General features: G+C 43.0%; 3 protein-coding genes across 7 annotated transcripts; 2 read left to right on the top strand and 1 right to left on the bottom strand.

Annotated features, from left to right (window-relative positions):
• Positions 1 to 1,292: 1,292 nt before the first annotated feature.
• Positions 1,293 to 5,461, top strand: LOC135352250 (leucine-rich repeat serine/threonine-protein kinase 2-like). Its single transcript, XM_064551433.1, has 8 exons — positions 1,293 to 1,417; positions 1,544 to 1,873; positions 2,057 to 2,854; positions 2,990 to 3,342; positions 3,575 to 3,650; positions 3,895 to 4,013; positions 4,647 to 4,912; positions 5,093 to 5,461. Exons 2-7 carry the CDS (start codon positions 1,549 to 1,551, stop codon positions 4,785 to 4,787), a joined length of 1,812 nt encoding a protein of 603 aa, XP_064407503.1. The 5' UTR covers positions 1,293 to 1,417; positions 1,544 to 1,548; the 3' UTR covers positions 4,788 to 4,912; positions 5,093 to 5,461.
• Positions 5,462 to 6,207: 746 nt separating this feature from the next.
• On the top strand, positions 6,208 to 11,966 carry LOC135352262 (uncharacterized). 5 transcript variants are annotated; one of them, XM_064551450.1, is made up of 10 exons: positions 6,328 to 6,817; positions 7,046 to 7,164; positions 8,132 to 8,301; positions 8,708 to 8,921; positions 9,552 to 9,755; positions 10,387 to 10,516; positions 10,792 to 10,838; positions 11,008 to 11,177; positions 11,255 to 11,417; positions 11,858 to 11,966. In XM_064551450.1, exons 6-9 carry the CDS (start codon positions 10,415 to 10,417, stop codon positions 11,356 to 11,358), a joined length of 423 nt encoding a protein of 140 aa, XP_064407520.1. In that variant the 5' UTR covers positions 6,328 to 6,817; positions 7,046 to 7,164; positions 8,132 to 8,301; positions 8,708 to 8,921; positions 9,552 to 9,755; positions 10,387 to 10,414; the 3' UTR covers positions 11,359 to 11,417; positions 11,858 to 11,966. The 5 variants fall into 5 exon arrangements, with proteins under 5 accessions (XP_064407516.1, XP_064407520.1, XP_064407519.1 ...); XM_064551449.1 differs by having other exon boundaries at positions 7,046 to 7,152; XM_064551446.1 differs by lacking the exon at positions 7,046 to 7,164 and adding an exon at positions 6,208 to 6,229 and having other exon boundaries at positions 6,528 to 6,817; positions 11,008 to 11,417.
• Positions 11,967 to 12,597: 631 nt separating this feature from the next.
• Positions 12,598 to 14,974, bottom strand: LOC135352257 (helix-loop-helix protein 30-like). The gene is made up of 3 exons (XM_064551440.1): positions 14,734 to 14,974; positions 13,892 to 13,995; positions 12,598 to 13,595 (listed from the first exon to the last, which is right to left on the bottom strand). Exons 1-3 carry the CDS (start codon positions 14,777 to 14,779, stop codon positions 12,744 to 12,746), a joined length of 1,002 nt encoding a protein of 333 aa, XP_064407510.1. The 5' UTR covers positions 14,780 to 14,974; the 3' UTR covers positions 12,598 to 12,743.
• Positions 14,975 to 16,246: the final 1,272 nt, after the last annotated feature.

Consider the following 16,246-nt stretch of genomic DNA (forward strand, 5'->3'; position numbering starts at 1 on the left):
TCGAGGACTATAACTTTTGGATTTGGCAAAAAAGCAATCGTCACACTGATAAATTTGGCCTTCTTTATTCACCATTAATTTTTGGCCAGACTCTGAACCAGATGAGGTGCTCCGTGATGAGGAACTGAGATGAGGGGGTGGTCTGTCCACCTTGCTGCATCTGGATGAGGGCATGGCCTATAGCGTTGAGGGTGGAGCCATCCTCAGAGGTCATGTCAGAGGGCAAACCATCATCGCTAGTTAGCGTGTGGACCTCCTGTGTGAGTGGGCGGGAACAACAAGTGTGTGTGTGTGTGTGTGTGTGTGTGTGTGTGTGTGTGTTCGTTATTTGGGAGGTAGTTACCATCATGCAAATTCTAACCATGTAATACGAAAACGAAAATAATACGAAAACGAAAAGTCCTAGGATACCTTTAAAAAAGCGTTTTAAGTGCTAGTTTTTATATGTTACTTGGTGTGAAGTGTGTGTGTGTGTGTGTTACCTGGGTATCATGCACAAGACCAAAGTTAGGGCCCAAGTCACTGGATTGTAGCTGCTCCACACTCTCCCCATCATCACTCTGACTTATCTCTATCTCAAACTGTGAACTGGGTACCACCTCTTCAGTAGCGATAGTAAACGTCTCCACGTCGGTCGGCTCTGTCCCTACGTAGTATCTCTGTATTAAAACAGTTTTTAAGTGTTTGCTTTTATGTTACTTGGTGTGAACTCTGTGTGGGTACATACCTGGGTATCATGCACAAGACCAAAGTTAGGGTCCACATTATAACCAACTACACATTATACACAAGTACCGTACTTGTTCAATTTAAGGCGACCCTCCAAATATGCGACACCCTCGATCTTAGGTAATTTTCTGACCTCTAAAAGTAGCGACTGCTGCGTGTGACAATTATATTTTTATGTCGCGTCCTAAATAGAGGTCAAACCACAGCCTCGATTCCAGGCCGCTAGAAACAATATATTTTAAGCATCCTATAATCGAGGATAGTAGAGTAACCTCCAATTAGATGCGACCCTCTAAATATGTGACACCAGGAATTTTTCTAAACCTCCAAAAAGAAATGACCTCTCGCTTTGTAATTTAATATTTATGAATAACTGTACCTTGTTAATGTTCTTGATGAAGGTTCCTCAGTAGTCCCTGTCCATGGACTCATGTCTTCAGCCTCCACCAATACAGACAAATAGTCTGACCACTTGCTTAGAGCTTCAAAACTGACAGCACAATTTCTCTAGCTCTAGAAGTGAAAGACCAGCCACGTGGTTTAGCAATGTTATCGCACGTGACAGCTATTGTTTATTCTGCAGAGAAAGAGGGTGGGTCTCGTTGTAGCTGAGCTAGCTGTTGTCCTGTATTTCTGTATCGTGCCTGGTATCAAGCTGTGAAGATACTGTAGCTCTGGATTATTATCAGTAAGTGCAGACAGCACTGTTTTATTTTCTGCATATAGATCTACGGTAGTTTTGATGATATAATTTGCACACACCAAATATTGATACATAATTACATGACCTTTATATCAATTTCACACTCTACAGAGAAGATGTCTGACTATCTCACAATAGCAGATCTAGGAGATCTATACATAGCTACGTTTGATGCTCGAATCAAGTGGCGAAACTTCTTGCTTGTTCTTAAAATACCCTCGGATACCATCGATAGCATTGGGAAAGATTGGAGCAACAATCCTGATGACTGCTATCGTGAGGGTTTGAAAGAATGGCTGAAAGGTGGTGAGAGAAGCTGGGAAGATGTTTTCAAAGCTTTGTCAAGTCCTATTGTGGGCCACAGTGACATAGCCAGGACCATCGAGAAAGATCATCTACAGTCTACTGATGCAAGCAATCCTACTGATGTGAAGTCAGAGGGTAAGTACTAGTTCAGCACAGGAATGCATATCTCACACATGATGCATATTTTGTTAGCTAGCTACTATAATATTCACCCGGGTCCCCCTCATAAACACACACACACACACACAGTGACACACACACACACACACACACACACACACACACACACACACACACACACACACAATGTTTTTACAGTTGACGAAAATCACCAGAAGATCAACGATGATTTAACAGTTTTCCTAGACGAGCTACTAGGTAAAGGTGCATTTGGAGCAGTCTTTAAAGGCAGCTACAAGGGCGAGATTTGTGCAGTCAAACTTCTAATTTATGAAGCTGTAGAAATGCAGACAGGTTTCCCAGTCGGCAAAAGTGAAGAAGCCAGCAAAGCATCTGATCGTGAGTGTGAGTATCTCCAGTCACTCCAGCACCCAAACGTTGTTCTGTATTTGTCGACTGCCAAGCACCCCAAATCAGGTGATACAATCCTTGTTGTTGAGCTGATGGATTGTAGTCTGAGATCCTATTTCTCCAGCCTTGATAAAGAGTCCCTCACTAGCGAATGTGAAATTAGCCTCTCCAAAGACATGGCTTGTGGTCTGGCCTACATTCACAGCAAGCAGATTATCCACCGTGACCTCTGTGGCGATAACGTCTTGCTGAAGCTAACACAGCCAGTGCCTGTCGCAAAAATTTCCGACTTTGGCATGTCACGGCTATGTGATTTCTCCGAGCTTAGCCACACCCTCACAGCCATTGATCACCGTAAGGGGTATCTACCTCTCGAGGCTCCTCAAAGGAATTACGATAATAGCGTCGATGTTTTTTCCCTTGGGGCGATTATGGTACAGATTGTTTGCAAGCTGAAGACGATCAAATCTGTGGAAGATCGATCATTCCATGTTGCCCAGATTCCTCACACACACAGGTTGAGGAAGCTTATCGACAGTTGCTTGCAAGAAGACATGAGGAGGAGACCATCTGCCAGGGACATCTGTGAGTTAATTAAATAATTAATGTGTTTTACATTATAATAATACCGCAAATAATTTGTGAGTCAATTGTATCTTGTACGATTCCGAAATTTTGTTCGGAAAAAGTTCATTATTGAAGATTTAACTTTTACTTTAGATGCTTCACTGACAAGTGACTCTGACACAGTGGAGGCAACAAAGAGGAAGTCCAAGGACACTCAAGTAAAACATCAAGTATCTGAGAAAGACACTCATTCACAAGCATCTATGACTATCGATCGGCTTCAAGCTAAGCAAGTTTGTGGACTAGAAGAAGTGATCACTCCTCAACAAGAACAGTTTGAAGTTCAACCCAGAGAAATTGATCATCTAGTGAAGTCTCTACAGATACAACCTTGGGAGGACACTCAACCAGATAATAACTTGACTGCAGATGTTGACCTGACAAGTGGCTCGGACACAGTGGAGGCAACAAAGAGGGAGTCAAAGGACACTCAACCAGTCAAGAAGGTGCGTACATGTAGTGTGATAATGAGATTCCCACAGCAACAATAGTATTGTACCTTAACATGCATGGATGCTGTCTCATGTGTTAAGCCGTAACTACACATCCGTTTGAGTGTGCTTATAATTATGTACTTCCTTTAGCAAAAATTGTTTCTTCAGTTCTCGTCCTGTTGTAGAATTTCGATACGTCAGTGTTTTAATTTTCAAAGATTTCCACCAACGTTCCCCTGTACAGGCATACAGGGAACGGATTGAGCACAAAGATGCTGTGCTGGTCAGGAGAGACGCCATCATTCAACATCAACATACCAGTAAGAAAGTGCCGTTTGGTCGACAGGTTATGATCATTAATTTGTCCTGTGCTTGATCATGTTAATTCCCGTGTATAATTCAGTGCCTGTGTAGTTGATACTGTGTAGTTGATGTAATTGTAGCACCAACTCAGACTTAACAGTTTATAATATCTCCAATGGTTGGTTTTTTATGTCGCTTATAAAGAATACTTTTACTTTTTGGCCCAATATTTTTCTTGAGATGAATTGTCCTCTGTTACAGTAATAGAAGATGTGTGTAAGAAGACTGGAGTGAGGGACCAACAACTAGATCAAGAAATCCCTGAGAGTGACATCATTCTAATCGCGGTGAAATTTCCTCACCTGCTGAACGTGCACAAGGTAGGCAGTACTCTAAATCTTGTATCTACTTATCCTCCTGACATTTTGGCAAGGGGAGCAAATGGTGCACTATAGCCTCCTTCACAAGGCCTCAAAAAGGAGGCCTGCTACTGACTGTTTGCACATGCGCAAAATAATTGGATAATTTCTCCGCTCCATTCAGACGATTGTCATATCCACACTGTTGCAAGCTGTGAGTTCTTTGTTAACATAGCAGGCTAAGGGTAGCTATTAGAATGCTATCACAGGAGCTAGAAGCCTTCACAATCACACTTCTATCCACTTTCTTCAATCCACTTCCGTTTGTTGTGACGTCATTGTTTTACTGAGCATTATACGATAATATCCGGAGTCCTCAGTTTCTAGGGATTATGTGGCGCATGCGCAAACAGTCGAGGAAGAGCGGCCTGGGATTAAGGCTAATGGTACACGTGCATGATATTAGGGTGTTGATGACATGTATATTATATCTAGAGGGTTCGACCCCCAGGAATTCATTACTATATCTGCCCTGTTAAGAATATTATTCACCAGAAACCCCTCAATTGTATTCCCATTGAGTTTCTTCTAGAATGTATTTCCGAGGGGGTACCCCCACCAAATGAAACCTTGTTGATTGTTGTTTTTGTACAGGCTTTGAATATTAATGATCTACACCATGTTTATGAGAAACTACATGAAAGTGCCAGCCCTCACTGGTTCAATCTGGGATTGGCTCTAGGTCTAACTTATCCTGTTCTCACCAATATATCGATAGCGAGCATCATGGAATAATGTATCGTGCTTGCGTGAAATGTTGGCCAAGCTCCTGAGTACACAACATGTAACATGGAGTCTCCTGTCAGATGCTCTCAAAAGGCCCACTGTGGATCTCATCAATTTGGCTGATAGCATCACAGGTAACTGTTTGTGCATTTTTTTTATTCGCCATTTTTAGTGATTGATATAAACTACCACAAAAATTGTAGGTAACTATTTTTCAGTGTGCATTTTTTTATTCGCCTGTGTGTTATTTTTAATAAGACTATCACGAAAATTGTAAATTGTCATTTTATTGATTTCTTTATTTCTTCATGCAGTGAATCAATCCACAACTCCTAACCTGCTCAATCGACTCAACCTCACCCCAGCCGACCTCGGTGATGTAACTGATGTCGCACGTCGTTATGGCAATCAAGCTGGAGTGGCTCATGCATTGAGAGCGTGGCAAAGAGTGAATCCTTCCAGAGCTACCTTCAGGGCCTTGGTGGAAATTGCCATAGGACTGAGAAGAGGAGACACTGCTACAGACATTTGTAGATTCATTGTAGACAATACGGACCGAAACTGAAACTGATAAATAATGAACTGATCTTTACTTTGATGTTGTTTGTGTCTCTGTAATTATAATGTGTGAGCTTTTTATTGATGCTGTTTTTTTCATACATTGTTGTGGTAGTCTGTGAAAAGTTGAACTGAGCATGCGCAGTATATACACGTACTTAGCAACACCCACACAATCAACTGGAGTTCAACACCCACACAATCAACTGGAGTTCAAAGGTCAATGCTTGTTTCAATATTACTGATACACCTTCAAATCTAATAACAGAACTGAACACATGGACGGACAGCAAGTTGTCTTTAATATGCACACACCATAATTCTGGGCTCCTGGAGAGAGTTTTGGACAAGGCCTTGAGAAAAGATAGGTGAAAGCAACTCCTTCATTATAGCACAATAAAAAAAAAAAAAAAAAAAAAAAACTATGTTGTGTGTGCGTTTGTTCAATGCCCGTATGTATAGTAATGATCGTGCAGGCTTCCAGTGGTGGACATTGAGGTACCTACATACATACGAGCTACCATTACCAGAGGGTGTGGGTGAGGAGATACTTCACCAAGACAACCTGAGCCTCCGTCAGATTGAGGAGACGTGGAGAGAACCACTACTCGAGAGTGAGCCCACTAATCAGTCACATCTTAATTAAAGACAGTCGTGTTCATTTGACCTAAGTTATGGAGAGTGACCTTCATAGTGACCTCTGGGAGTGGATAGCGGACCATCTAGCAGCCGATTGGACGACTGTCACTCAACTCAGGATGGAGGAGAGTAAGAGAGATCCATCAGAGGAACCATTTCGCTCCCTCTACACCGCCAGGGTAGTCTCGAATACCCGCCTCAACCTAAAAGCTTGAGGCGGGTATTCGAGACTACCGCCAGGGAGTTGCTGTCAGGTGATGATAGTTGTCTTAATTGTAGTAGCTCAGTTTAGGGCTCTTTATTAAACAGTGCTCCTTTTATATAGCTTTCCAAAAGTGGTTGAAATTAGATCATTGTAACAAGTTATGGGCGTCTGAAGATGCTACACTAGACAATGGTTCCATGCGTTAAATATCTGTTAGGGCTCTTTCATGTACAAGCTCCTTCACTAATTGCTTTGCTTAGTACACAAGTATGAAGGCCTGCCTACACTGTACCTATACATGTATTGATTAATCCACTTTAATTGAGACTCTTGTTTTCCCACTGCAGGTATGAGGGCTAAACTGGATGCCTGTCCTCTCAAAGAGCTCGAGGATTTTATTATTTTCTCGTGTTTTGTTGGACTGGAAATGGTCCTACCCCCCACATAGTATCACATGTTGAGCAGTAACGAGGTGGACACGTACGGTAGTAACGAGCACCACTTCAGTCTGGCCCACAAGACTTCCCTCCATGGCCGCCTGCCCATCATACAGTTCCTAGTGGAGAGTGGACTGCCCTCCTCCGCACTGCAGATACCAGATGACTCATTCACCACACCCGCCATGCTCGCTATACAGGTACAGGGAACACTTACTAATAGGCAGTTACTGGTTGCCCGTTTGACACTGACATTTCTGTATATCATCAAAAATCTCGAAATGTTTAGTTTGGGCAGTCTGTGAAAAATTAATGCCTTGAAAATAACCCGCTATCATAAAATTAATTGTGTTTGAAAATTGAGAATATTATTTTGCAATTTTACATTCAGTCTCCTAATAATTGACTACTATTGCCCCCTCCACTAGGGTGGTTCAGTGGAGTGTCTCCAATGGCTAGTGGAGGAGGCTAAGATCCCCTTCCAAGTGAGGGACACTGAGGGAGAGACTCTCATGCATCACGCTGCGTTATAGGGGTGGGCGGATGTGTGAGTGGGTGGGTGGATGTGTGCTGTTAGTGTAATAAGTGCTTGCTCAAGTCTAAAATGTGTGTATCGCATTAGCTACTGTAGCAACGATAACTGAAAATAATGCTGTCATATTGTTGGTTTTTAGATATTTAGTTTCTAAGTCTAGCTGTATCACTCCCCTACCCCACACCATAGATTGAAAAGGAAGGGGATTGGAAACGACCAGGCCGCCCTGTGTAAACTGGTGAAACACTCCGCGTTATGATTTCGCGCTCGCGAATATTTACCGTACTCAGGTTGTATTTCAACTGTTTCTAGCTATCCTATCCACTAGCAATCACTCAGGAGCTGGGAGGTACTCTAGAGAAGTAAGTTTACACCACTGACAAGCTCTAAGTCCCTTGTCTTTACTTCGTTTTTACTTTTTGCTTGAAATACTCCATGTCAACTTTTCTCTTTCCCTGCTGTGAAGCCGAAACAGCAAAGGACATTGCTTGACTTGGTTATTATGTATCTAAGTGCTATATAGGATGGTTTCATGCCATGGATAAGCTGTACTGTTCATAAACGTTTGCAGTATAGCCCTTCAAACTGCTTTAGTATACTTTTAGAGACACCACGGGCCTTGACCTCCCACGACTTCATAGTAAGAGCTATTCCTTCTTGTATAGCATTTATTTGTTTAGTGATAGTGGCCGCGTTGCTTAGTCTACCTTTTAGAGCTAGATTCTCTTTACTTTTTAGAATAATCAACATTAAAAGTGATCAATTTCACCATTTCTATGTACAACACATTGTATGGCAGCAAGACAGGTAATGAGCATGCTGACTATAAATTTAATCCTTTGTAGTTTTAGCCACACCCTATAACGCGGAGTGTTTCACGCAAACATTTTCGTTTCCAATCCCCTTCCTTTTCAATCTATGCCCACACACACCACACACACACCACCCACACATCCACACACACACCACCCACACACAGCTGCTCATGGACTTTGGCTACAGCATGGTCCACACGGACAGGGAGAACCAGAAGCCGGTGGATTGGGCCGATGCTATGGGTCAGAATATCTGTGTCCGCTATCTCATGATGTACGAGACTTGTTGGGCACTCTCCGGAGAACTGACACACATGGCCGAGCAGCTCGCTATGTAAGTGGAGGGCCTTTAATTAAGGATTGTGTAGTGTGTGTGTATGGTGGTGGTGTGCAAGTCTGTATGAGAGTGTGTCACTGGGAGAATTGCTACTGCTAGTGTCTACCGTATAGCCGGTAATTTTCGGGATTGAGCAATATTTAGTCACTTTGTGGATAGTATGTTCGTAGTTGCTGCTTTCACTGCAGGTAAAGGTAGTCAAGGTCGCTTCATTCGTGCGTAAAATATTCGTGGTCCAGCTATAGTGTTCAACCACGAAAACCACGAATATTTTGCCCCACGAAAATTTCCTGCTATACGGTATTAGATATTTAATTGTTGATAACCTAACTACACCACTCAATTGTCTGCACTGTTACTGTAATAAGCCCCTCCCCCTTGCCACACCCACCCACCCCCTCAGTGTACAGAAGGAGAATGGACAGCTACGAGATGCATTCTCCAGTCTAGAGAAAGAGCATGAATCTGCCATTACTAAACTGCTGACTAGTCACGAGGAGAGACTGACTAAGATGAGGGAACATCACGTCGACCTCATGGGCATCAATACTGCACATGAACCAGGACACTCCGCCCACTGGAGGGGGAGGGGCTACTGCACCATCAGCCAATAAGAAGTAAGTGCAATCACTCTGTAATGATTAGTCTACACACGTAATTATTTCCTTGTGTTCGTATATATAACCGTGGGTGTGTCTCAGAAATTATTTTGTGCCCAAAGTTAGTAATTATCCGTGGTCCATTTGACCCAATTTATCAAACAAAAGCACTCTTGTATTACCGTATATGCTCGATCAGAGGCCGCTCTGGTATAAAGGATGCACTCAAATAGTAGCCTCCCTTGCTAGCAAAATGAACATTTAGTAGCCGCTCTCAAATAGTAGCCTCAGTGAACTTTGACTCTAGCATTTCTGCACGTGGCAGCCAAAAAAAATTATTACTAGCAGCTAGCTACATGTACGTAGCTATGAGTAGCAGCTTGTTAGTGCTTCACAAAGACTTTCTCATGACAGAGTTCAAGTTTATAAACAACAATTTAATGACAAACTAAATTTTTTGGAGCTAATAAACGCCGCTCTTGAACAGTACGTGTCCTCTCTTGAATTGTAGCCTCCTCTTCCAGCAAAATGAAACATTTAGTAACCGCGGCTCCTGATCAAGCATATATGGTAATTGTCGTTTTCTGTAGCTCTCTTTATATCCTATCAAATGATGCCAAAAGTGAATTATCAACCCCCTCCCCCCAGCAGGGGTCAGGTACATGTGCGGAAGGCGCCCCCTGAACCACCCACTACCCCTCAACGATCCTCCAATCGTCCCCCTGTACCCCCGGATCCTGCCGCTAAGAAGAGGTCGCGAGGGTCAAAGGACAGAGGTCATGAGGCGGCAGATAAAGGGGAGGACCATAATACCATTGACTATCGAACAGCCACCCACCAAGAAGTGTTAGAGTGAGTGAATAGTATAAATTAATGTGCAGGTATGTACTACATGTACATGTCCCCCGTTTAATCAATTGGTTAGTGGACTCGTTCAGTCGCCATAACTTGAATTCCGTGGATCCAATTTTATGATTCTCCCAGAAAGCTTAGAAAAAGACCTTTCAAATGGTACCAGATATTTGGGAGATGACAGATTTAGCACGATACCATGTAATAATAGCCCATGGTTCAAAGTTGAATTATGGCCACATCTGGATTGAAATACATCATTTCTTTCTGAAAATCATCAAATTTTTGAAATTGGGGTCACGGTACTAAAGTTATGGCTGCTGAAAGATGTTCAACTACTGTAACATGTCCGTGCTTGAATTATAACTAGTGTACCTATACACACACTATGACTACACCCCCCCCCCCCACACACACACACTATGACTGCACCCCCCCCCCACACACACACACACACACACTATGACTGCACCCCCCCCCACACACACACACACTATGATTGCACCCCCCCCCCACACACACACACTATGACTGCACCCCCCCCCCCACACACACACACACACACACTATGACTGCACCCCCCCACACACACCCTCCCATCACACACACCCACACACCCACACACACACAGGAAGCAGATGACGTGAGTAGCTCAGCGTATGAATGCTAATGGAGAGGCTCGTAAACGTGGTGGTGGTATGACCGGAACCTTCTCCCCCCTCACTCCTATCATACAGCACCTCTACAGCAAGTCACATGAGGTGAGAGACACTGTACATGTGTGTAGCTTGTGTGCAATACAGTAGAGTTACGTACGCACTGTATCATACCTGTTTGGTAGTGGCCATGCACCAGGCAGAGGTTTGGGGGCTCATTAACCTGGCTGTATTATAGTGGGACACATGCTATGGAGACTTTGGGGTCCATGGCTGTATTATAGAGGCTGCATGTACTTGTAGGGTATAGACAGGTTTCAATGTAGCCAACAGTATAGACTTTAGTATAGCCACCTACATTGTTTGATTTCTGTGCCCAGGCTGATAGCAAGAGTGAGAGGTCCTCCAGGAGCCAGAGACACACAAAGTGAGTTATCCCTACACTTACTGGGAGACCACTCGGCCATTGCATACACTTGCTAGTGTCACTGTGTATTACCAATCGTGTGTGTGTACACTGTAGCAGTCACTTTAGTTGCAGCATTATTTCTCTTCTTTATAAATTATCCCCACCCACACACGCCCACGCACTGTAGAGACGCTAGGAGATCGGCTCCGAAAGTCAAGTTCTCTAAAACTATTACCGAGTTTCCAGACTACAGTCGCTATGACAACCCGACAGAGATGAAATCAGTATCAAGCCCAGGTCAAAGTCCGTCCCATAGTCACCATGGCAAGTTGGTTGGGGACTCGCTGAGGGTCAAAGGTGAAAGCTCGGAACACAATTCTAGGAAATCATCAGAAAAATAATAGCACAAACTTATTGCATTGTTTTTATCATAGATAGTAGAGGAAGGGATTGGAAACGGGATCACGTGAGCTTATACTTGCAACGTGAGGCCTCTGGGACTGTGCGCGTTGCAACCAATAGAAACCTTGAGGTGTGATTTTACTGGTTTTGAGGTCAAGAGAAGCTTTTGAAAAGAAACAAATGAGAGGATACAAGGTAAGTAAATGTATAAATAGCCCTAAAATTTGTCTTGAGGCATGGCTAGGTACAAAATAAAACATTATTACTAGCTAGAAGTCATGTTCACTCTGGTAGCACACAAAATTTGAAGATTTTACAACACTTAGCTTTTTCTTTTTTTTTGTGGGGTAAGAACTGACATATGAATTGCATCTATTGTAAATGAATGGTCACAGTAGTAGTATATGATGGTATTTTATTGCTTCAGCTGTATATTGGAAGTGGGGATAGCATACTTCTTGAGTTATTGGCCGATATGTTGATTTCCACTAGCCATCTTTGCGGGGTAGTATCTCCATAACTAAGCTGAGTTTATATTAGAGACTCGCCAATATTAAAGATCAATGTCCATATTATTGCTTCCAATCCATTAGATTTTGAAAATCACTATTCATGCTCTGATTTTGTCACCGCAGTGTCGATGTGTGGCAAGAACTTGGACTGAGAAATCACTGGAAGAACATTGATAGATAATTCATGTATAATTATGTTTAGACCATGCTTATACCTTTTATTGATTGTTCATTGTTGTCTATGCATGATCATAAGCTTTTAGTTTAGCATAAACTGCCATTAGTGCACAAAAAGTTTATTGCAAGCTCAGCACTTTACCAATATTCAAACTGTGGAGTGCTAATTAGTTATTTTGTTAATTGTAATTGTGCGATGAGTTTATAACTGATATTGATATTTTTTATCGTAGCCAGGATAAACAACACATGGACACATTCAAACTGGTAGTGTGATGAAGGGTCTGGTACACGTACTGTACAATGTCATGTACAAATATTGTGAGCTAGTGTTCTCAATTGACACACGTTTCCCTGTACACACCTAAACTGCATACATTGAAGTATACCTTGTATACAAGTGCATGTACATACAGACTAGTAAGCATGCTAGGTTCCCATTCTGTGTACTGTACATTCAATAGTACACAGTCAACTCATTGCACTGCATAACTACACATTATACACACGTACCTTGTTCTTGATGAAGGTTCTTCTCAAAGCCAGCTAATGGTTAGCTCATGGCACAAGCAGTCGATTACCAGGCCAATTTTCGAGGAAGTGCGGCTTGAGATGGAGGCTAGGCTGCACATAATTATAATGGCTATGTTCACAATATTTTTTTTTCTAAATTTATTATGCTCGGGTTCAATAACACAAATATCATGTATAAAAACTATGTATACATAATAATACTGACAATGTAGCTATAGTAAGTGAAGGAGAGATTACTAAAAAACACACGTTAAAACTAGAACAGTATAAACAGTCCACAATTATAATATACTGTACACTACTGTTGAGAGGATTGGTCCACCGTTTCCATAGACATTGAATCTTGCCCGGGGCTACCAGCACTTGAGTTGCTTGTGAGCACATTCTGAGCCAGAATCAGAGTGTTGAGCAGACTAGCAGCAGCCGCGGCAGAGAGACCACCACCACCACCACCCCCGCCATTGTTGTTGGCTTGTGACAGCATGGAGGATTTCGGTACAGGAGTGGACGGAGAAGTGGTCGTGCTCGCAATGGAGGATAGAGTTTGTACGAGTGAGCTTAAGAGTGGTGTGTTTGGATTAGAGGCTCCAGTCGGCAGCGATGATTGTAAGAGAGGAGAGAATTGTGACGAAGCTGACAAGTGCATAGGTTGTGCTTGCGAAGGTGTCAGGCTGGAGACAATGCCACCAAGTTGTTGTAGGGATGAGATAGAACTTGGTGTTTGGTTGTGTGCCAGTGAGGTCAACAGAGGGCTGTTGGTGAGGTTCTGTGCCAGGGATAGTAGTAGTTGCTGTGCTGCTACATTGTTAGTTTGTTGTGTGGATTGTTGTGGAGGGGAGACAGAAGTGGTCGGTGGTGAGTGGGTCACTACTGTGTTGAGGAGACTCTGGGCCAGAGGAGAGTTTAGAAGTTGCTGGTTAGGTTGCTTTTGACCAGAAGAGGCAGCTGCATCGATTCCAAACTGGATAATCTGTGCTCGAAGAAATGCGTTCTCTTTCTCTAGGACTTGGATCTGGTTTTGAAGCATTGCTAAAGCGTTGGTTGATTTCTCTGCGATTTTGGCACTGGCTGTGAGTTGTTCGTTTTGAAACACGAGCTCTTTCAAGTAGTCGACTGTCTTGTCCAGTACCGTTCCCTTGCTGTACACATACTGCAGTCAGGGAAACATGACGTGAGGGTGCGACATGTACCAAAAAAACAAATAAGTCAAAAACATGCTTAGTTGCTGTTAAAAAATAGCAATTTTATTTTATGTGTACATGTGTTATATACGATGGCCTCTGCTGGATTCTATGCTACTAGTAACTAACATAACACTGTGCTCTACACTAAATGCATGCTTAACAATAATAGTGATTTTACTCTTAAAAAAAACAGGTTAGTAGATATTTCGATGGTTTTTTCAATAGTACTTTAGTACACACACTCACAGACACACACACTCACCCCGACAATGGAACCAGTAGTTGCGTCTTTCTTCTGACAAGCAGGCACTATCTGAGCCAGTACCTTGATGAGCTCGTTGATCCTGTCCCGACGCCGACGCTCAACTGGGCGTGGGAAGAACAACAACAACTGGTAATTATCGTGTTTAGGGCATGTACAATGAAGCTGAGCCACACACACACACACACACACACACACACACACACACACACACACACACACACACACACACACACACACACACACACACACACACACACACACACACACACACACACACACACACACACACACACACACACACACACACACACACACACACACACACACACACACACACACACACACACACACACACACACACACACACACACACACACACACACACACACACACACACACACACACACACACACACACACACACACACACACACACACACACACACACACACACACACACACACACACACACACACACACACACACACACACACACACACACACACACACACACACACACACACACACACACACACACACACACACACACACACACACACACACACACACACACACACACACACACACACACACACACACACACACACACACACACACACACACACACAACGCGTACACCTACTGTACAGTATAAAATTAAAATCAAAGCATACTTAGACGTTTACAGCATGGATGGATTGCCCCCACACAGCAAATAAGTTATTAGTTTTAGAAGTACCAAATTTGTATTTTGTGGGAAATGCTTCTATTTGATTATGACCACGTAAGTACATGTACATCTGTTGTACACTATAACTTTCAGTATTAAATTTGCAGCACCTTCATTGTGTGTAGCCTTCCTCTGAGCTTCCCTGTTGGCGGCCATATCCCCAGACCTGCAAACCAACCACCATAATAACAACACTCCTCACAGTTACCGTATTACAGCGAGCATATGCGAATTTTTGCCAGAACGAAATAGTTAGATCGCAAAGGGTTGCCGATTTGGCTGATTCGCAAAGGTTTTCACCAACAGCAAAATATTCTAGTAATACTGTATGTAGCAAGAATGATGCTTTCCCTAACATACTGTCATACATGTTATGCAGAGGTAGGCAATCACATGAACTGTGTACTCACAACTGCATTTGAACGATGGGGTCGGCCGTGTGATAATCCATAGTTGATATCCCGCTCATCTTGGGTGCTATAGGTCGACCCATTGCATGCAGTATCTCAGCACTACTGGATGGTGGGATCATCACATACAGAGGACCTGAACACACACAACAACATAATAAAAACTGACTATTATTTATAGAAACATTTTTCAACACCACTTCCAAGAAACCTCAAACATTAGCAATAATACTCATGGTTCTACATGTAATTAGTACGTACAAGCACTTGGATAACTTATCGAGGCCTATAACTTTTGGATTTGCCCCAAAAAATGTATCGTCACACTGATAAATTTGGCCTCCATTACTCACCATTTTGGCCAGACTCTGAACCAGAAGAGGTGCTCCTAGTGATGAGGAACTGAGATGAGGGGGTGGTCTGTCCACCTTGCTGCATCTGGATGAGGGCGTGGCCTATAGCGTTGAGGGTGGAGCCATCCTCAGAGGTCATGTCAGAGGGCAAACCATCATCGCTAGTTAGCGTGTGGACCTCCTGTGTGAGTGGGCGGGAACAACAAGTGTGTGTGTGTGTGTGTGTGTGCGTGTGTGTGTGTGTGTGTGTGTGTGTGTGTGTGTGTGTGTGTTCGTTATTTGGGAGGTAGTTATCATCATGCAAATTCTAACCATGTAATACGAAAGCGAAAATAATACGAAAACGAAACATCTTAGAAGCCCGGATACCTTTAAAAAAGCGTTTTTAAGTGCTAGTTTTTATATGTTCCTTGGTGTGAACTATGTGTGTTACCTGGGTATCATGCACAAGGCCAAAGTTAGGGCCCAAGTCACTGGCCTGTAGCTGCTCCACACTCTCCCCATCATCACTCTGACTTATCTCTATCTCAAACTGTGAACTGGGTACAACCTCTTCAGTAGCGATAGTAACCGTCTCCACGTCGGTCGGCTCTGTCCCTACGTGTAGTATCTCTGTATTAAAACAGTTTTTAAGTGTTTGCTTTTATGTTACTTGGTGTGAACTCTGTGTGGGTACATACCTGGTATCATGCACAAGACCAAAGTTAGGGTCCACATTATAACCAACTACACATTATACACAAGTACCGTACTTGTTCAATTTAAGGCGACCCTCCAAATATGCGACACCCTCGATCTTAGGTAATATTCTGACCTCTAAAAGTAGCAACTGCTGCGTGTGACAATTATATTTTTATGTC

This window comes from Halichondria panicea, chromosome 1 (assembly GCF_963675165.1).
Source record: "Halichondria panicea chromosome 1, odHalPani1.1, whole genome shotgun sequence".
In the NCBI taxonomy this organism is placed as follows: domain Eukaryota; kingdom Metazoa; phylum Porifera; class Demospongiae; order Suberitida; family Halichondriidae; genus Halichondria; species Halichondria panicea.

Bases quoted from the DNA above. Each gene is read 5' to 3' on its own strand.
- LOC135352250 (XM_064551433.1), top strand. From the start codon at position 1,549: ATGTCTGACTATCTCACAATAGCAGATCTAGGAGATCTATACATAGCT. The intron at 1,874-2,056 runs GTAAGTACTAGT...ATGTTTTTACAG, and splicing joins TACTGATGTGAAGTCAGAGG to TTGACGAAAATCACCAGAAG. The intron at 3,343-3,574 runs GTGCGTACATGT...TCCCCTGTACAG, and splicing joins ACACTCAACCAGTCAAGAAG to GCATACAGGGAACGGATTGA.
- LOC135352262 (XM_064551446.1), top strand. From the start codon at position 6,635: ATGTTGAGCAGTAACGAGGTGGACACGTACGGTAGTAACGAGCACCAC. The intron at 6,818-8,131 runs GTACAGGGAACA...ACCCACACACAG, and splicing joins CCGCCATGCTCGCTATACAG to CTGCTCATGGACTTTGGCTA. The intron at 8,302-8,707 runs GTAAGTGGAGGG...CCACCCCCTCAG, and splicing joins ATGGCCGAGCAGCTCGCTAT to TGTACAGAAGGAGAATGGAC.
- LOC135352257 (XM_064551440.1), bottom strand. From the start codon at position 14,779: ATGGCCGCCAACAGGGAAGCTCAGAGGAAGGCTACACACAATGAAG. The intron at 13,996-14,733 runs GTGCTGCAAATT...TCCCACGCCCAG, and splicing joins GAAGGCTACACACAATGAAG to TTGAGCGTCGGCGTCGGGAC. The intron at 13,596-13,891 runs GTGAGTGTGTGT...CCCTGACTGCAG, and splicing joins CTACTGGTTCCATTGTCGGG to TATGTGTACAGCAAGGGAAC.